General features: G+C 42.6%; 1 protein-coding gene and 1 non-coding gene across 3 annotated transcripts in view; one reads left to right on the plus strand and one right to left on the minus strand.

The window, feature by feature from the left end:
• The first annotated feature begins 492 nt into the window (after nucleotides 1–492).
• The window catches only part of TRIM33 (tripartite motif containing 33), a 141,883-nt gene continuing 129,789 nt past the window's right edge, over nucleotides 493–12,586 (plus strand). For both annotated transcript variants that reach the window (XM_068964131.1, XM_068964132.1), the window contains exon 1: nucleotides 493–1,018. In XM_068964131.1, coding sequence (XP_068820232.1) covers nucleotides 493–1,018 — 526 coding nt within the window. The remainder of the gene's footprint in view (nucleotides 1,019–12,586) is intronic.
• TRNAE-CUC (transfer RNA glutamic acid (anticodon CUC)) lies at nucleotides 2,480–2,552 on the minus strand. The gene has a single exon. It is a non-coding gene; the product is annotated as a tRNA-Glu (tRNA).

Below are 12,586 nucleotides of genomic sequence, written 5' to 3' on the forward strand. Positions count from 1 at the left end.
GCGGAGATGCGCCCGCCCTGGGACCCGCACCACTCGAGTCGCTCGCTCTACAGGAAAGAGCCCCGGCCTTCCACCCTTTCCCACTCCTCCCCGTATAGTGGCCGCGTCCGAGTTCTTCCACTCGAGACTAAAGGTAGTTCAGCCTCAACAGACTCAGGCTTTAAAAGCTCACTGCGAACGGAACTGCAGCGGGACGGAATCTTACGTGCGGGCCCCAGAGGTCGGGAGGGGCAACCTGGACGGCTGCGCGCCCGCGCCCGGAGTCCCCGCCTCCCTCCGGAGGACGTCCGTGCGTACGTGCGCGCGCCGCGCCCGCCCTCCAGCAACCGCGCGACGCGAGGCTGGGGGTGCCGCGTGCGCGCGCGCTCTCGTTCGTTCGTTCTCTAGCCTGCTCGTTCTCGGCGGCCGCTCTCGCTGCGGCTGCGGCTGGGGCTGGGGGCGGCGGCGGCGGCGGGCGGCGCGGGGCGGTCCGGCGGGTTCAAAGAGGAAAACATGGCGGAAAACAAAGGCGGCGGCGAGGCTGAGAGCGGCGGCGGGGGCAGCAGTAGCGCGCCGGTAACTGCCGGAGCCGCCGGGCTCGCGGCGCAGGAGGCGGAGCCGCCTCTCGCGGCGGTGCTGGTGGAGGAGGAGGAGGAGGAAGGCGGCAGGGCCGGCGCGGAGAGCGGCGCGGCCGGGCCCGACGACGGGGGGGTGGCCGCGGCCTCCTCGGGCTCGGCCCCGGCTGCCTCAGCCCCTGCAGCCTCAATGGGCCCTGGAGTTCCCGGGGGGGCGGTATCGACGCCAGCCCCAGCTCCGGCCTCGGCTCCTGCTCCGGGTCCCTCGGCGGGGCCGCCTCCAGGACCGCCAGCCTCGCTCCTGGACACCTGCGCCGTGTGTCAGCAGAGCCTGCAGAGCCGGCGTGAGGCGGAGCCCAAGCTGTTGCCCTGTCTTCACTCCTTCTGCCTGCGATGCCTGCCTGAGCCCGAGCGCCAACTCAACGTGCCCATCCCGGGGGGCAGCAACGGCGACATCCAGCAAGGTGAGCGGGAGGCCCGGCCCGAGGTCTGGGCCGAAGGGGTTTTGCTGTGCCGAGGAGGATCTGGGGTCCTCTGAGAGTACTCGGGTTCGGGGCTGCTCGGACCGGCGTGATCCTGAAGAGTCTCAGAGGTGAAAGACACGGCTCCTGGGACAGTTTTCAGAGAAGCTGAACCTCCAGAGAGACGGGGAGGGTGAAGGGAGGGGTGCCGGCTGCGAGAGACTGGGGGAGGGGACGCCGGCTGCAGGGGAGGTTCGTGGTGTGCAGATACGGGCCGGGAAGGCGTGGACTCTGGCCGAGTGTAGGTTCGGGAGCTGATGGAACGGATTGTGAGCGAAGAAGGGGTCTGGGAATCCGCCTGTGAGAAGCGTTTTTAAGGGAGGGCCCAACCCCGAGAGGTGTTGAGGAGGGAGTAGGTAAGAGATAAGGGCAGGATGAATTGCCTTGGGGGGAGACTTGTTCTAAGCTAGGGGAAAGAAGGACTGGGAAGGTTAAGGGGGATTGGCGAATTTGGGGCTAAGAAAAGGCGTCTGGTATAAAGTAACTTTAGGATGACATTGAGAAGAAGGAACTCTGGAAACAAAATCGCTGTGAGGGGCCTGTATGGCCAGGGGAAAAACCTTAGGTTTAGGGGTAAAGGAGAACTGAGCTTTGAAGGGAATTAGGTGTTAGGGAGAGTTGGGATGAATTTATATTCTTTGACATTAATGGACCCTTAGTGTTTCGGATACCGTGCTACGATTGGATAAAATACGCAGTGAGGAGCCGGTTCACTGCCCAGCATAGGGGAAACAGACGTATGAGATACAGCAGTGGAGGGTGGATACAGTGGTTGTGGCACAGTCAAGAGAAGGTCAGGAAAACTTTACTGAAAAGCAGTCCTTGAGTAGGTTTCTTGAAGGGTGAGTAGGTCACTGAGTTGTGGAGTTTTCAGAACACAGGGCACCTTACACATTCCTGGGACGGGATCAGGTCATCACTGGAAATTAAGTTGGTTTGATGGGCTGAGTAGGTAAGAAGTCACAATCCCTTACCTGAAGCTCTTGGGACTAGGTGTGCTTTAGAGGTCAGAATATTTTGAAAAATTTTTCTTTTTCCTCTGAGGTCTTCAATACTCCAGCGGGGGCTGGGTTAACAATTCATTATTAACTATTAATGTTTCTGTAGTGAGGCATATGAATATCACTAATGGGATAGAGAAATAATCCCCTACAATTCAGGGTGGGTTTTGTTGCAGACTCATGAAAAAAACTAAAATTTCAAAGCTTTTGAAGTTTGGGGCTGAAGGTAAGGGATTGTGGCCCTGTGCTAAAGGGTTTTGGATTCGTCCTGTAGACTGTATCCTGGTACATTGCAGATAGACTAAAGGGAGTCCCTCACAGACTTTTTAAAAAATATCTATCTATCCTGCAAGGGGCTTCCTTGAAGCATGCGGGGTCTTTAGTTGTGGCATGTGGGATCTAGTTCCCTGACCAGGGATTGAACCTGGGCCTCCTGCATTGAGAGTGCCACGTCTTAGCCACTGGACCACCAGGGAAGTCACCTCACAGACGTTTGTATTAGGGTAAAAGGATGACATTTGTGATCTAGAAAGATTGCTTGGGGGCACATTGAAAGGTAAGGGAAGAAAAAACCTGAGGCAGGACTAGTTAGGAAAATTCTGGCAGTAATCTAGGAGAGAAATTAGCCGGTAAAGAACTGTTAGGTGTTGAAGAAGGAAATGTTTTGTTATGGGGGAAAGGTATGGACTTCTGGAGAAAACGTTTTTCTTGGATGCCTACTTGGTCACTTCTTGCTTGTGAGTTGGACAGATTAATTTTACAAGGACAAAAGTTATCTACCTGATAAAGTTATTGATAGAATAAAGTGACTTAACGAAGTGACTAGTACATGGTAGTTATTAGTGAAATGGCAGCTAGTTTATCATTGATGGTAACTGATTGTAAGTAGCGCTGAGAATGGAGATGAGGCGCCAATTGAGATTGGTGTGAGAGAGACACAGGTGTCTAGGCCAAGTTCCAGGTTTCTTGTTTGGTGGGTGGCAGTGCTATTAATGAAAAATCAGATAATTCAGACACAGAAACAGGGTGTGTGTGTGTGTGTGTGTGTGTGTGTGTGTATATGTTGTGTTTTGGAGGGAGGATGTAATGATTTCAGTTTTGGATTTGAAGTATTATTGAGACCTGCAGGTAAGAATGTTAAAAGTGAGGGTTTAATTGATGGAGAGGATACTAAATGATAATGGGTATAGGGAGGGTGGATAATGGGTGTGTAACTAACTGCTGAGGGCCTCATGAGTATGGTTAAGACTTGTGAGATTCAGTGTTCTTGTGGGAACATGGATTAGGTGAGAGATTTAGAGGGGATACAAGATGAAAATTGTGTTTGATTGATGTGGCTGAGGGACTGAGTTTATGAAATTAGTTCTGTTTTATTTATGCAGGACAGAGAATAATTGTGTGTAAATGTCTTCTTCATTTTGTCATCCTTTGTTTTGGAACTAGGAGAAATAAGTAGACGAGACTAAATACTGTCAGTCTTAAGGTAGTGTTGCTTTCTAACCAGTATCTAGAACAGATTAAGTCTGGAAGCCACCATATTTTTAGGCAGCAGAACTAGAAAATAACTTGGTATTACCTCCTATGTGTATCTTTTACTTTGCCTTTAAAAAAAAATCAAACTTACTGTCTGGAAGGAACACTGGATTGAAGTTGGGGAGCATAGTTCTGCCCTTTGTTTTCTGGTTCCCTCAGTTTATCATGTTTCTGTCCTTCAGTTTCTTTATCTCTAAAATGTAGCTTATAGTTCTTCACTTATATCTCAAATTAAGTAATGAAAGTGAAAATACTTGCTTAAACTGTGAAATGCTTTGCAACTGTAAGGTATTATTGAACAGCTTGTGATTCTTTCTCTGGTCTGGATAGGCATGGTTGGTAGTTTGATTTACTGTCTTAAGTTGTTCCGGAGCAATGACATTACCTTCCCTTCTAATGGCCTTGTTTTCCTCCTTTTCTAACACACCAAAGTTATTCAAACCCTTTAGCTGTTCCTTTTAGATCCATCATTCTCCAAGTGTGGTTTCTGGACTAGCAGCATCGACATTACCTGCACTCTTGTTAGGAACGGGCCCCGTTCAAGACCGTCTAACCAGAAATCATTTTCAGTAAGTCCAGCAGGTGATTTTGATGCACACTGAATTTGAGAACCACTGTTCTTAAGTGAAGGGCTACTCACTTCAAATGTTGCTTGTGCAGAAAGACCTCCTGACTTTTATTTTTTTTAAGGCTTTATTTTTAAAGAGCAGTTTTAGGTTTACAGCATTATTAAGTGAGATACAGAAAGATAAGGAAATTTCCCATATAACTACCCTCCCAGACCTAAATAGTATCTCCCATTATCAACATCCCTCACCACAGCGGTACATTTTTGAGAGTTGATCGCCCTACATCATAATCACCCAGAGTCCACAGTTTATGTTAGGGTTTCACTCTTGTTGTACATTCTGAGGGTTTGAGCAAATGTAGTATAATAACATGGATTTGTCATAATATCATACAAAGTATTTTCACTGTCCTGAAAACTCTGTGTCTGGTTGCTCTTTAAAGTACTGTTAGTTGGCTATCCCATATCTGACGGGGGTTTTGGAACCAGTCCCTTGAGATTGCTAAGGGACATTTGTAGTCTTCCAGGTCACTCTTTGACATATTACCTTTATTTCTTCATTGCACAGATAAAATCCAAAATGTTTTCTTGTTTTTGTTTACTTGTTTGTTCCTTGTTTCCCACTGGAATGTTGTAGAGTGAATGTTCAATAAGTAGATGTTGGATGAATAAGAATCATATGGAGAGCTTTTTAAAATACCATTTTGGGAGTTTAAGAGATTGTTTCAGTTTAATTGGGGGTGACACTGGGAATTTGAATTTTTAATAAGTATCTTATTCTGATTCTGGAATCTTTCACACTTTGAGAGGCATGGATTTAAATATTTTGAGGAGAACTGATTTATGTGCTTTTGGAGTATTTGGAAAATCAAAATAGATAAGTTAGTTAATATTTGTTGAATCTTAATAGTGAGCTTTTTAAAGTGCTTTTGTGTTCATTTTTTTAGGTTTGTTTCAGGTTGAGTCAAATAGGTGTCAATAGTGGGTATGTCAGTAGTGGGAGAAATACCAATAACCTCAGTTATACAGATGACACCACCCTTACGGCTGAAAGTGAAGCGGAACTAAAATGCCTCTTGATGAAAGTGAAAGAGGAGAGTGAAAAAGTTGGCTTAAAGCTCAACATTCAGAAAACGAAGATGATGGCATCAGGTCCCGTCACTTCATGGGAAATAGATGGGGAAACAGTGTCAGACTTTATTTTGGGGGGCTCCAAAATCACTGCAGATGGTGATTGCAGCCATGAAATTAAAAGACGCTCACTCCTTGGAAGGAAAGTTATGACCAACCTAGATAGCATATTGAAAAGCAGAGACATTACTTTGCCAACAAAGATCCGTCTAGTCAAGGCTGTGGTTTTTCCAGTGGTCATGTATGGATGTGAGAGTTGGACTGTGAACAAAGCTGAGCGCCGAAGAACTGATGCTTTTGAGCTGTGGTGTTGGAGAAGACTCTTGAGAGTCCCTTGGACTACGAGGAGATCCAACCAGTCCATCCTAAAGGAGATCAGTCCTGGGTGTTCATTGGAAGGACTGATGCTGAAGTGGAAACTCCAATACTTTGGCCAGCTCATGCGAAGAGTTGACTCATTGGAAAAGACCCTGATGCTGGGAGGGATTGGGGGCAGGAGGAGAAGGGGACGACAGAGGATGAGAAGGCTGGGTGGCATCACCGACTCGATGGACATGAGTTTGAGTGAACTCTGGGAGTTGGTGATGGACAGGGAGGCCTGGCACGCTGTGATTCATGGGGTCGCAAAGAGTTGGACACCACTGAGCAACTGAACTGAACTAAGTGGGTACGTGCAAATCTAATAATGTATCAATAAAAGTACAGATATGTATTGGTGCATCTGAATAGTCTCTCAGATGAACCCTTGAAGGAGTTGAGACTTGTGTAGTAGGGCATAGACAGCATGGTGATGTGGATGAAGATCTGATTTGGGAGTAAATTGCATTAGGTGCTGTTATTAATTTACTGTGTAGCTTTGGGCGGGTCAGCTAGACAGCCTCTCCAGGTCTGCAATTTGAAGTTGAGTTCTTATCCAGTAAAATTCTGATTCTGTTATTGTTTTTAATGCTAACTTTTCACATCTACATAAGTTTAATATACTTACCTTTTGTGGGGAATAATGGAAGAATCAATATGGGGAAATGATTCTGTTTACGAATCTTTAACTTTTTGTGAAAAGTCTGAGATGGCAACATCCATGTTGTAAGTGAGAGAGAATACCTCTGGATATAGTGTGAAGAGCTCGTCCTCAAAATGGTTTTATCACTGAGCATGGGCTTCCCAGGTGGTTCTAGTGATAAAGAACCCTCCTGCCAATGCAGGAGACATAAGAGACATGGATTTGATCCCTGGGTCGGTAACATCCCCTGGAGAAGGAAACGGCAACCCACTCCAGTATTCGTGATTGCCTGGAGAATCCCATGGACACAGGAGCTTGGCGGGGTATAGTCCATAGGGTCGCAGAGTCGGACACCACTGGAGTGACTTAGCACAGCACGTGGTGAACCACTAGGGGAGTCTTCCGTTAGAGTTCTTGGATTTTCTTTCCCCAGCAGTATGTGTAATAAATGGCAGTTGGCTAGTTCTGGATGTGGCTTATCTGGGAAATTTTTTTAGGCCCTACTTGAGTTTTTGAATGATAATATAGTCATCAGCAATCAGTCATTAAAGTTGTATCAAACAAAAGCACTTTAACAACTTCTAGCATTGTGGTTGGTTAAATGTACGTAATTCAGGAATCAGAATGCAGTCAGAAGGCCTGCATTTATTTTTGAGCTCTGTTATTTACTACCTGAATGACTGTGGGTTTGTTACTTAGCGTCTGTAAATTGAGAATAATAATAATACCTGTTTCACAGTGTTATTGTGAGGCTTAAATGGATTAATACACTGTAAATTGCTTCGTATAGTGCCCAGCCCCCAATAAATTGTACTGCTCTTATTTCTGTTGACTTCCAGTTGTCCCCTATTGCTTTTGTGATTACTTCTGTCTCGATAAGCAGAAAGAAGAGGCAGGAAGGCAAATTGTTGGTGTTTTCCTGACATTTGATGAAATAGAGCATGCCTGACAGTTATTTGCATTTCAGATCTCTCATTCCAGCTGCCTAAAACTTGGGTAAATTCATATTCTAAATCCAGAGTCTTTACGATGTCTAATATCTCTACACCAAGAGTTTTAGTTAGGAAAGTCTAATTGCTTTTCATTTCCTTATATACACTCCTGATAACAGACAATACATGAGAATAGTAACTTAAAGTAGTTTCTCAAAGTTGGTCTGTGAAACTGAGTTGGAGGGGGTGACAGTGGGGAGAGGATTGTCTTTCATACACTTTTAGGTGTTGGCAAAGTTGAAACTGTTTTCCTTATAACACTGATTCATTATTTGCCTTACTCACTGTTCTGATGTTTGTATTAATAGGAAATCAGTGATGGATAACATTGCTTGGTACCTTAGCAGGAATTAAGATAGCACCTCCAGACCCTTCTTAAAAGTTATTCTGTCTCTACCATTACATACTTAGAGTAAAACTGCCACCACCAACAAAGAAAATCACGTTAGTTTTATGTCCTTGAAGCAGTAAAAATTACTTTTAAAATCTTGATCCTTAATATTGTGTGTGATAAAATGTGATAATGCAAAGTGCTTCTGCAGACTGAAGTGCGGTAAGACAAGTACTCATGCAGTTGTTTGAATTCCAAGCTGGATTAGCTGCTTTTTGTCTTGGAAAATAATTTTTACTTGAAAGAATGACTAACAAACTGTGGTGTGGAAATTTGGCAGCCATTTTCTTAAAAATGAATGAACTGAGCTCAGTCACTTTAAGGAAAACAACTGTTGTTTTATGTTGCCAGTGGTAAAGATTGAGTTTTAAATGAAAATTAGGATTTTGGGAAACTTGTATCTTATCAATATTTAAAGGCTTTTCTGATAAGGCTGGTAGTGATACTAACTTTTTTTTGGTGGGGGGATACTGTACAATGTCAACATTTGGAAGATCTACGTAGTGAGCCAATATTTTCCAAATGACCAATGCATGATATTACAAAATCATACATAGAAAAAAGATTCAAAGTGCAAAATAGACCAATAGATTTTAACGTAAGGGAGCAGTAAAAGTTCATCACTGGTAAATTTCACATTGCAACTGATGTTTAAGAAATGAAACTGTGACTTTCGAATATATTAAAGAAGAGTATCCACAGATTGTCTGAAAACACTATTAAAATATTCTTCCCTTTTCTTAAAATGGTTGTATGAGGCCAAGTTTTCCTTATATTCTTCAAACAAAACAACCTTTCACAACAGGTTAAATGCAAAAACTATATTCAGACGTCTATTAAACTGGATATTCAAGAGATTTAAAAAAATATGAATTAGTGTCACTCTTTACTAAAACTTTTTGTTTTGTTTTGGAAATTATTTCTGATAAATATTTTACTTTAGCATTCTGTATGTTTATTTTTAAATGAATTAATAAAATATTTTAATGAAACATTATTATTAACAGTTATTTATTGTTAATCAGCTGTACCCTGACACAAAATGATTTTGGTGTTAAAAATAAATAAAAATTTTAACTGGAAATAGAACTGCCATATGACCCAGTGTATGCCACTGCTGGGCATACACACCGAGAAAACCAGAATTGAAAGAGACACGTGTACCCCAGTGTTTATTGCACCACTGTTTACAATAGCTAGGACAGGGAAGCAAGCTAGATGTCCATTGGCAGATGAATAGATAAGAAAGTTGTAGGACATGTACACAATGCAGTATTAGCTGTTAAAAAGAACAAATTTGAGTCTGTTCTAATGAGGTAGATGAAACTGGAGCCTGTTATACAAAGTGAAGTAAGTCAGAAAGAAAAACAACAGTACAGTAGATTAATGCATATGTATGGAATTTAGAAAGATGATAACGACTGCCCTATTTGCAAGACAGCAAAAAAGACACAGATACAAAGAACAGACTTTTGGACTCTTGGAGACGGCGAGGGTAGGATGATTTGAGAGAATAGCATTGAAACATGTATATTACCATATGTGAAACAGAGGACCAGTCCAAGTCTGATGTATGAAACAGGGCACTCAAAGCCAGTGTACTGGGAAAATCCAGAGGGATGGGATGGGTGGAGGAAGGTGGGAGGGGGATTTGGAGCGGGGGGAACATGTGCAGCTGTGGCTGATTCATGTCAACGTATGGCAGAAGCTGCCACAATATTGTAAAGTAATTAGCCGCCAATTTAAATAAATTTTAAAAAATGATTATATTAAATAAGATATTTAAAAGTCCCCAGTTTTTCTTTCTAATACAGTACATATTGATGGATAAAACCCATCTAAACATTTTTAGTTTCTCAATGATTGAGTGTAAGAGGGATTCTGAGAACAAAAAGTTTGAGACTTGCTTCTTTAAAGGGGCTATAACAAAGTGATAATGTAGAGTCATTAGAAAGAGTGTCAGACTGTGGAATAGTGGAAGATGGCAGATTCATATGTTTATAGTCCTTCATTTTGGGGTACCCATCACAGTTCATAAAGAGGTTGTCCCCAAAGGAATATAAAGAGGAAAAGAGTGCTTAATAACTTACTCACAGAGTTGGACCTTTTGTAAATAGCTTGCTGTGGATCTATTAATTTTGTTTTTTCCTGTTTATGACTGGTCGACTGAGTTCTATCATTTTATTTTTCAGAGGACAAGTTCTGAGGTTGGGCTCATGGTGTTGGATGCATTAATTTTGTCTCCTCTGTGGTCACAGATTATATCACCTTCTTTCCTAGCCTGCTTCTAGAATGGACATCAGTCCCAAGGGGGAGTGGGAAAAAACAAGGATGAATGAACATAAATGCACCATTTTCAGAAAATTATTTAACATCTATATCTTAATGATGTGTAAATATCATGAATTATGTGGTACTAGGGAAAACTACTTTTTGAATGCTTGTTACGTGAAGTTTGTTATTGCTTCTGCGAATAACATGTCCATATGTCTTCTATTTCTCTTTAGTTTGCTAACATTTTAGAAAAATTTTTGATTCGTGAGAATTCTTGGTAAGTTCTATATACTGATACTTTGTTGGTTATGTAAATTGAAGGTTTATGGCTTGATGTGATAGCCAACCTCTTAAGATGGCCCTGGTGTTCTCTTTAGTATTTATACCCTTCTTTAGTCTTTGCTCACAGTGCTTGTTTGGGTGACCAATAGAATATAGCAGAATTAACAGTGACTTCTGAGGCTTCATTAAAGGTATTCAGCTTTTTCCTTATCCTTTGGATTTCTTGTTGTCGGTGAAAACAAGCTGTCACTCTAACAGTTCTGAAAAGAACTGGGGTCTACTAGCATCCAGGACCAACTTCCCAGCCATGTAAATGAGCCACTTTGGAGGTGGATCTTCCAACGTGATCAGGCTTTTAGATAACTGCAGTCCCGGCTGACATCTGACTGCAGTCTCATTAGAGCATAGAGAGAACCACTTGCCATATCACTCCCAGATTCCTGACTCAAAGAAACTGAAAGATAATGGAGTGGTTTTACTCCACTAAGTTTTGGGATAATTTGTTACACAACAATAAACTAGTATACTAGACTTTTTCTTTTTAGAAAGCTGTGGAGAAGGAAACAACCCACTCCGGTATTCTTGCCTGGAGAATTCCATGGACAGAGAAGCCTGGCGAGCTACAGTCCATGGGGTCACAAAGAGTCGAACTCGATTGAGCGACCAACACTTAGAAAGCTGTCTTTTGATAGATGAGAGGTTTTTTAAAAATCAGTTTCCCCCCTTTTTCTACCTTTAGTGCTTTTCATAAAGCTACAGTAAACCTTCAGTTCAGTTCAGTCGCTCAGTTGTCTCCGACTCTGCAACCCCATGAATTGCAGCACACCAGGCCTCCCTGTCCATCACCAACTCCTGGAGTTCACTCAGACTCACATCCATCAAATCAGTGATGCCATCCAGCCATCTCATCCTCTGTCGTCCACTTCTCCTCCTGCCCCCCATCCCTCCCAGCATCAGAGTCTTTTCCAGTGAGTCAACTCTTTGCATGAGGTGGACAAAGTACTGGAGTTTCAGCTTTAGCATCATTCCTTCCAAAGAAATCCCAGGGCTGATCTCCTTCAGAATGGACTGGTTGGATTTCCTTACAGTCCAAGGAACTCTCAAAAGTCTTCTCCAACACCACAGTTCGAAAGCATCAATTCTTCAGCTCTCAGCCTTCTTCACAGTCCAACTCTCACATCCATACATGACCACAGGAAAAACCATAGTCTTTGACTAGACGGACCTTAGTCAGCAAAGTAATGTCTCTGCTTTTGAATATGCTATCTAGGTTGGTCATAACTTTCCTTCCAAGGAGTGAACGTCTTTTAATTTCATGGCTGCAATCACCATCTGCACTGATTTTGGAGCCCCCCAAAATAAAGTCTGACAGTGTTTCCACTGTTTCCCCATCTATTTCCCATGAAGTGATGGGACCAGATGCCATCATCTTCGTTTTCTGAATGTTGAGCTTTAAGCCAACTTTTTCACTCTCCTCTTCACTTTCATCAAGAGGCTTTTTATTTTTAGTTCCTCTTCACTTTCTGCCATAAGGGTGATGTCATCTGCATATCTGAGGTTATTGATATTTCTCCCAGCAATCTTGATTCCAGCTTGTGTTTCTTCCAGTCCAGTGTATCTCAGGATGTACTCTGCATATAAGTTAAATAAGCAGGGTGACAATCTACAGCCTTGACGTACTCCTTTTCCTATTTGGAACCAGTCTGTTGTTCCATGTCCAGTTCTAACTGTTGCTTCCTGACCTTTATACGATTTCTCAAGAGGCAGGTCAGGTGGTCTGGACATCTCTTTCAGAATTTTCCACAATTTATTGTGATCCACACAGTCAAAGGCTTTGGCATAGTCAATAAAACAGAAATAGATGTTTTTCTGGAACTCTCTTGCTTTTTCCATGATCTAGTGGATGTTGGCAATTTGATCTCTGGTTCCTCTGCCTTTTCTAAAACCAGCTTGAACATCAGGAAGTTCGTTGTTCACGTATTGCTGAAGCCTGGCTTGAAGAATTTTGAGCATTACTTTACTAGCATGAGAGATGAGTGCAATTGTGCGATAGTTTGAGCATTCTTTGGCATTGCCTTTTATATACCTTGTTCATCTTAAAGATTATCTTGACTGATCTAGACTTTCAGCTCTTATATTAGAATCATCTTGTGAAAATTCCTTTTAAAAACTTGTCTGTATTTATGTTGGAATTGCTTTGAATATATAGATTAATTTGGGAGAAAAATGCTATCTTTACAGTATGGTGTCTGCCTGTTCAGAAATATTGTATGATTTTCTGTTTGCTTAAATCTTTTGGTTTTGAATATTAACATAGTTTTTTCCCCTAGAAAAGTCTG

The sequence above is a fragment of the Capricornis sumatraensis genome, chromosome 2 (genome assembly GCF_032405125.1).
Source record: "Capricornis sumatraensis isolate serow.1 chromosome 2, serow.2, whole genome shotgun sequence".
Lineage (NCBI taxonomy): Eukaryota > Metazoa > Chordata > Mammalia > Artiodactyla > Bovidae > Capricornis > Capricornis sumatraensis.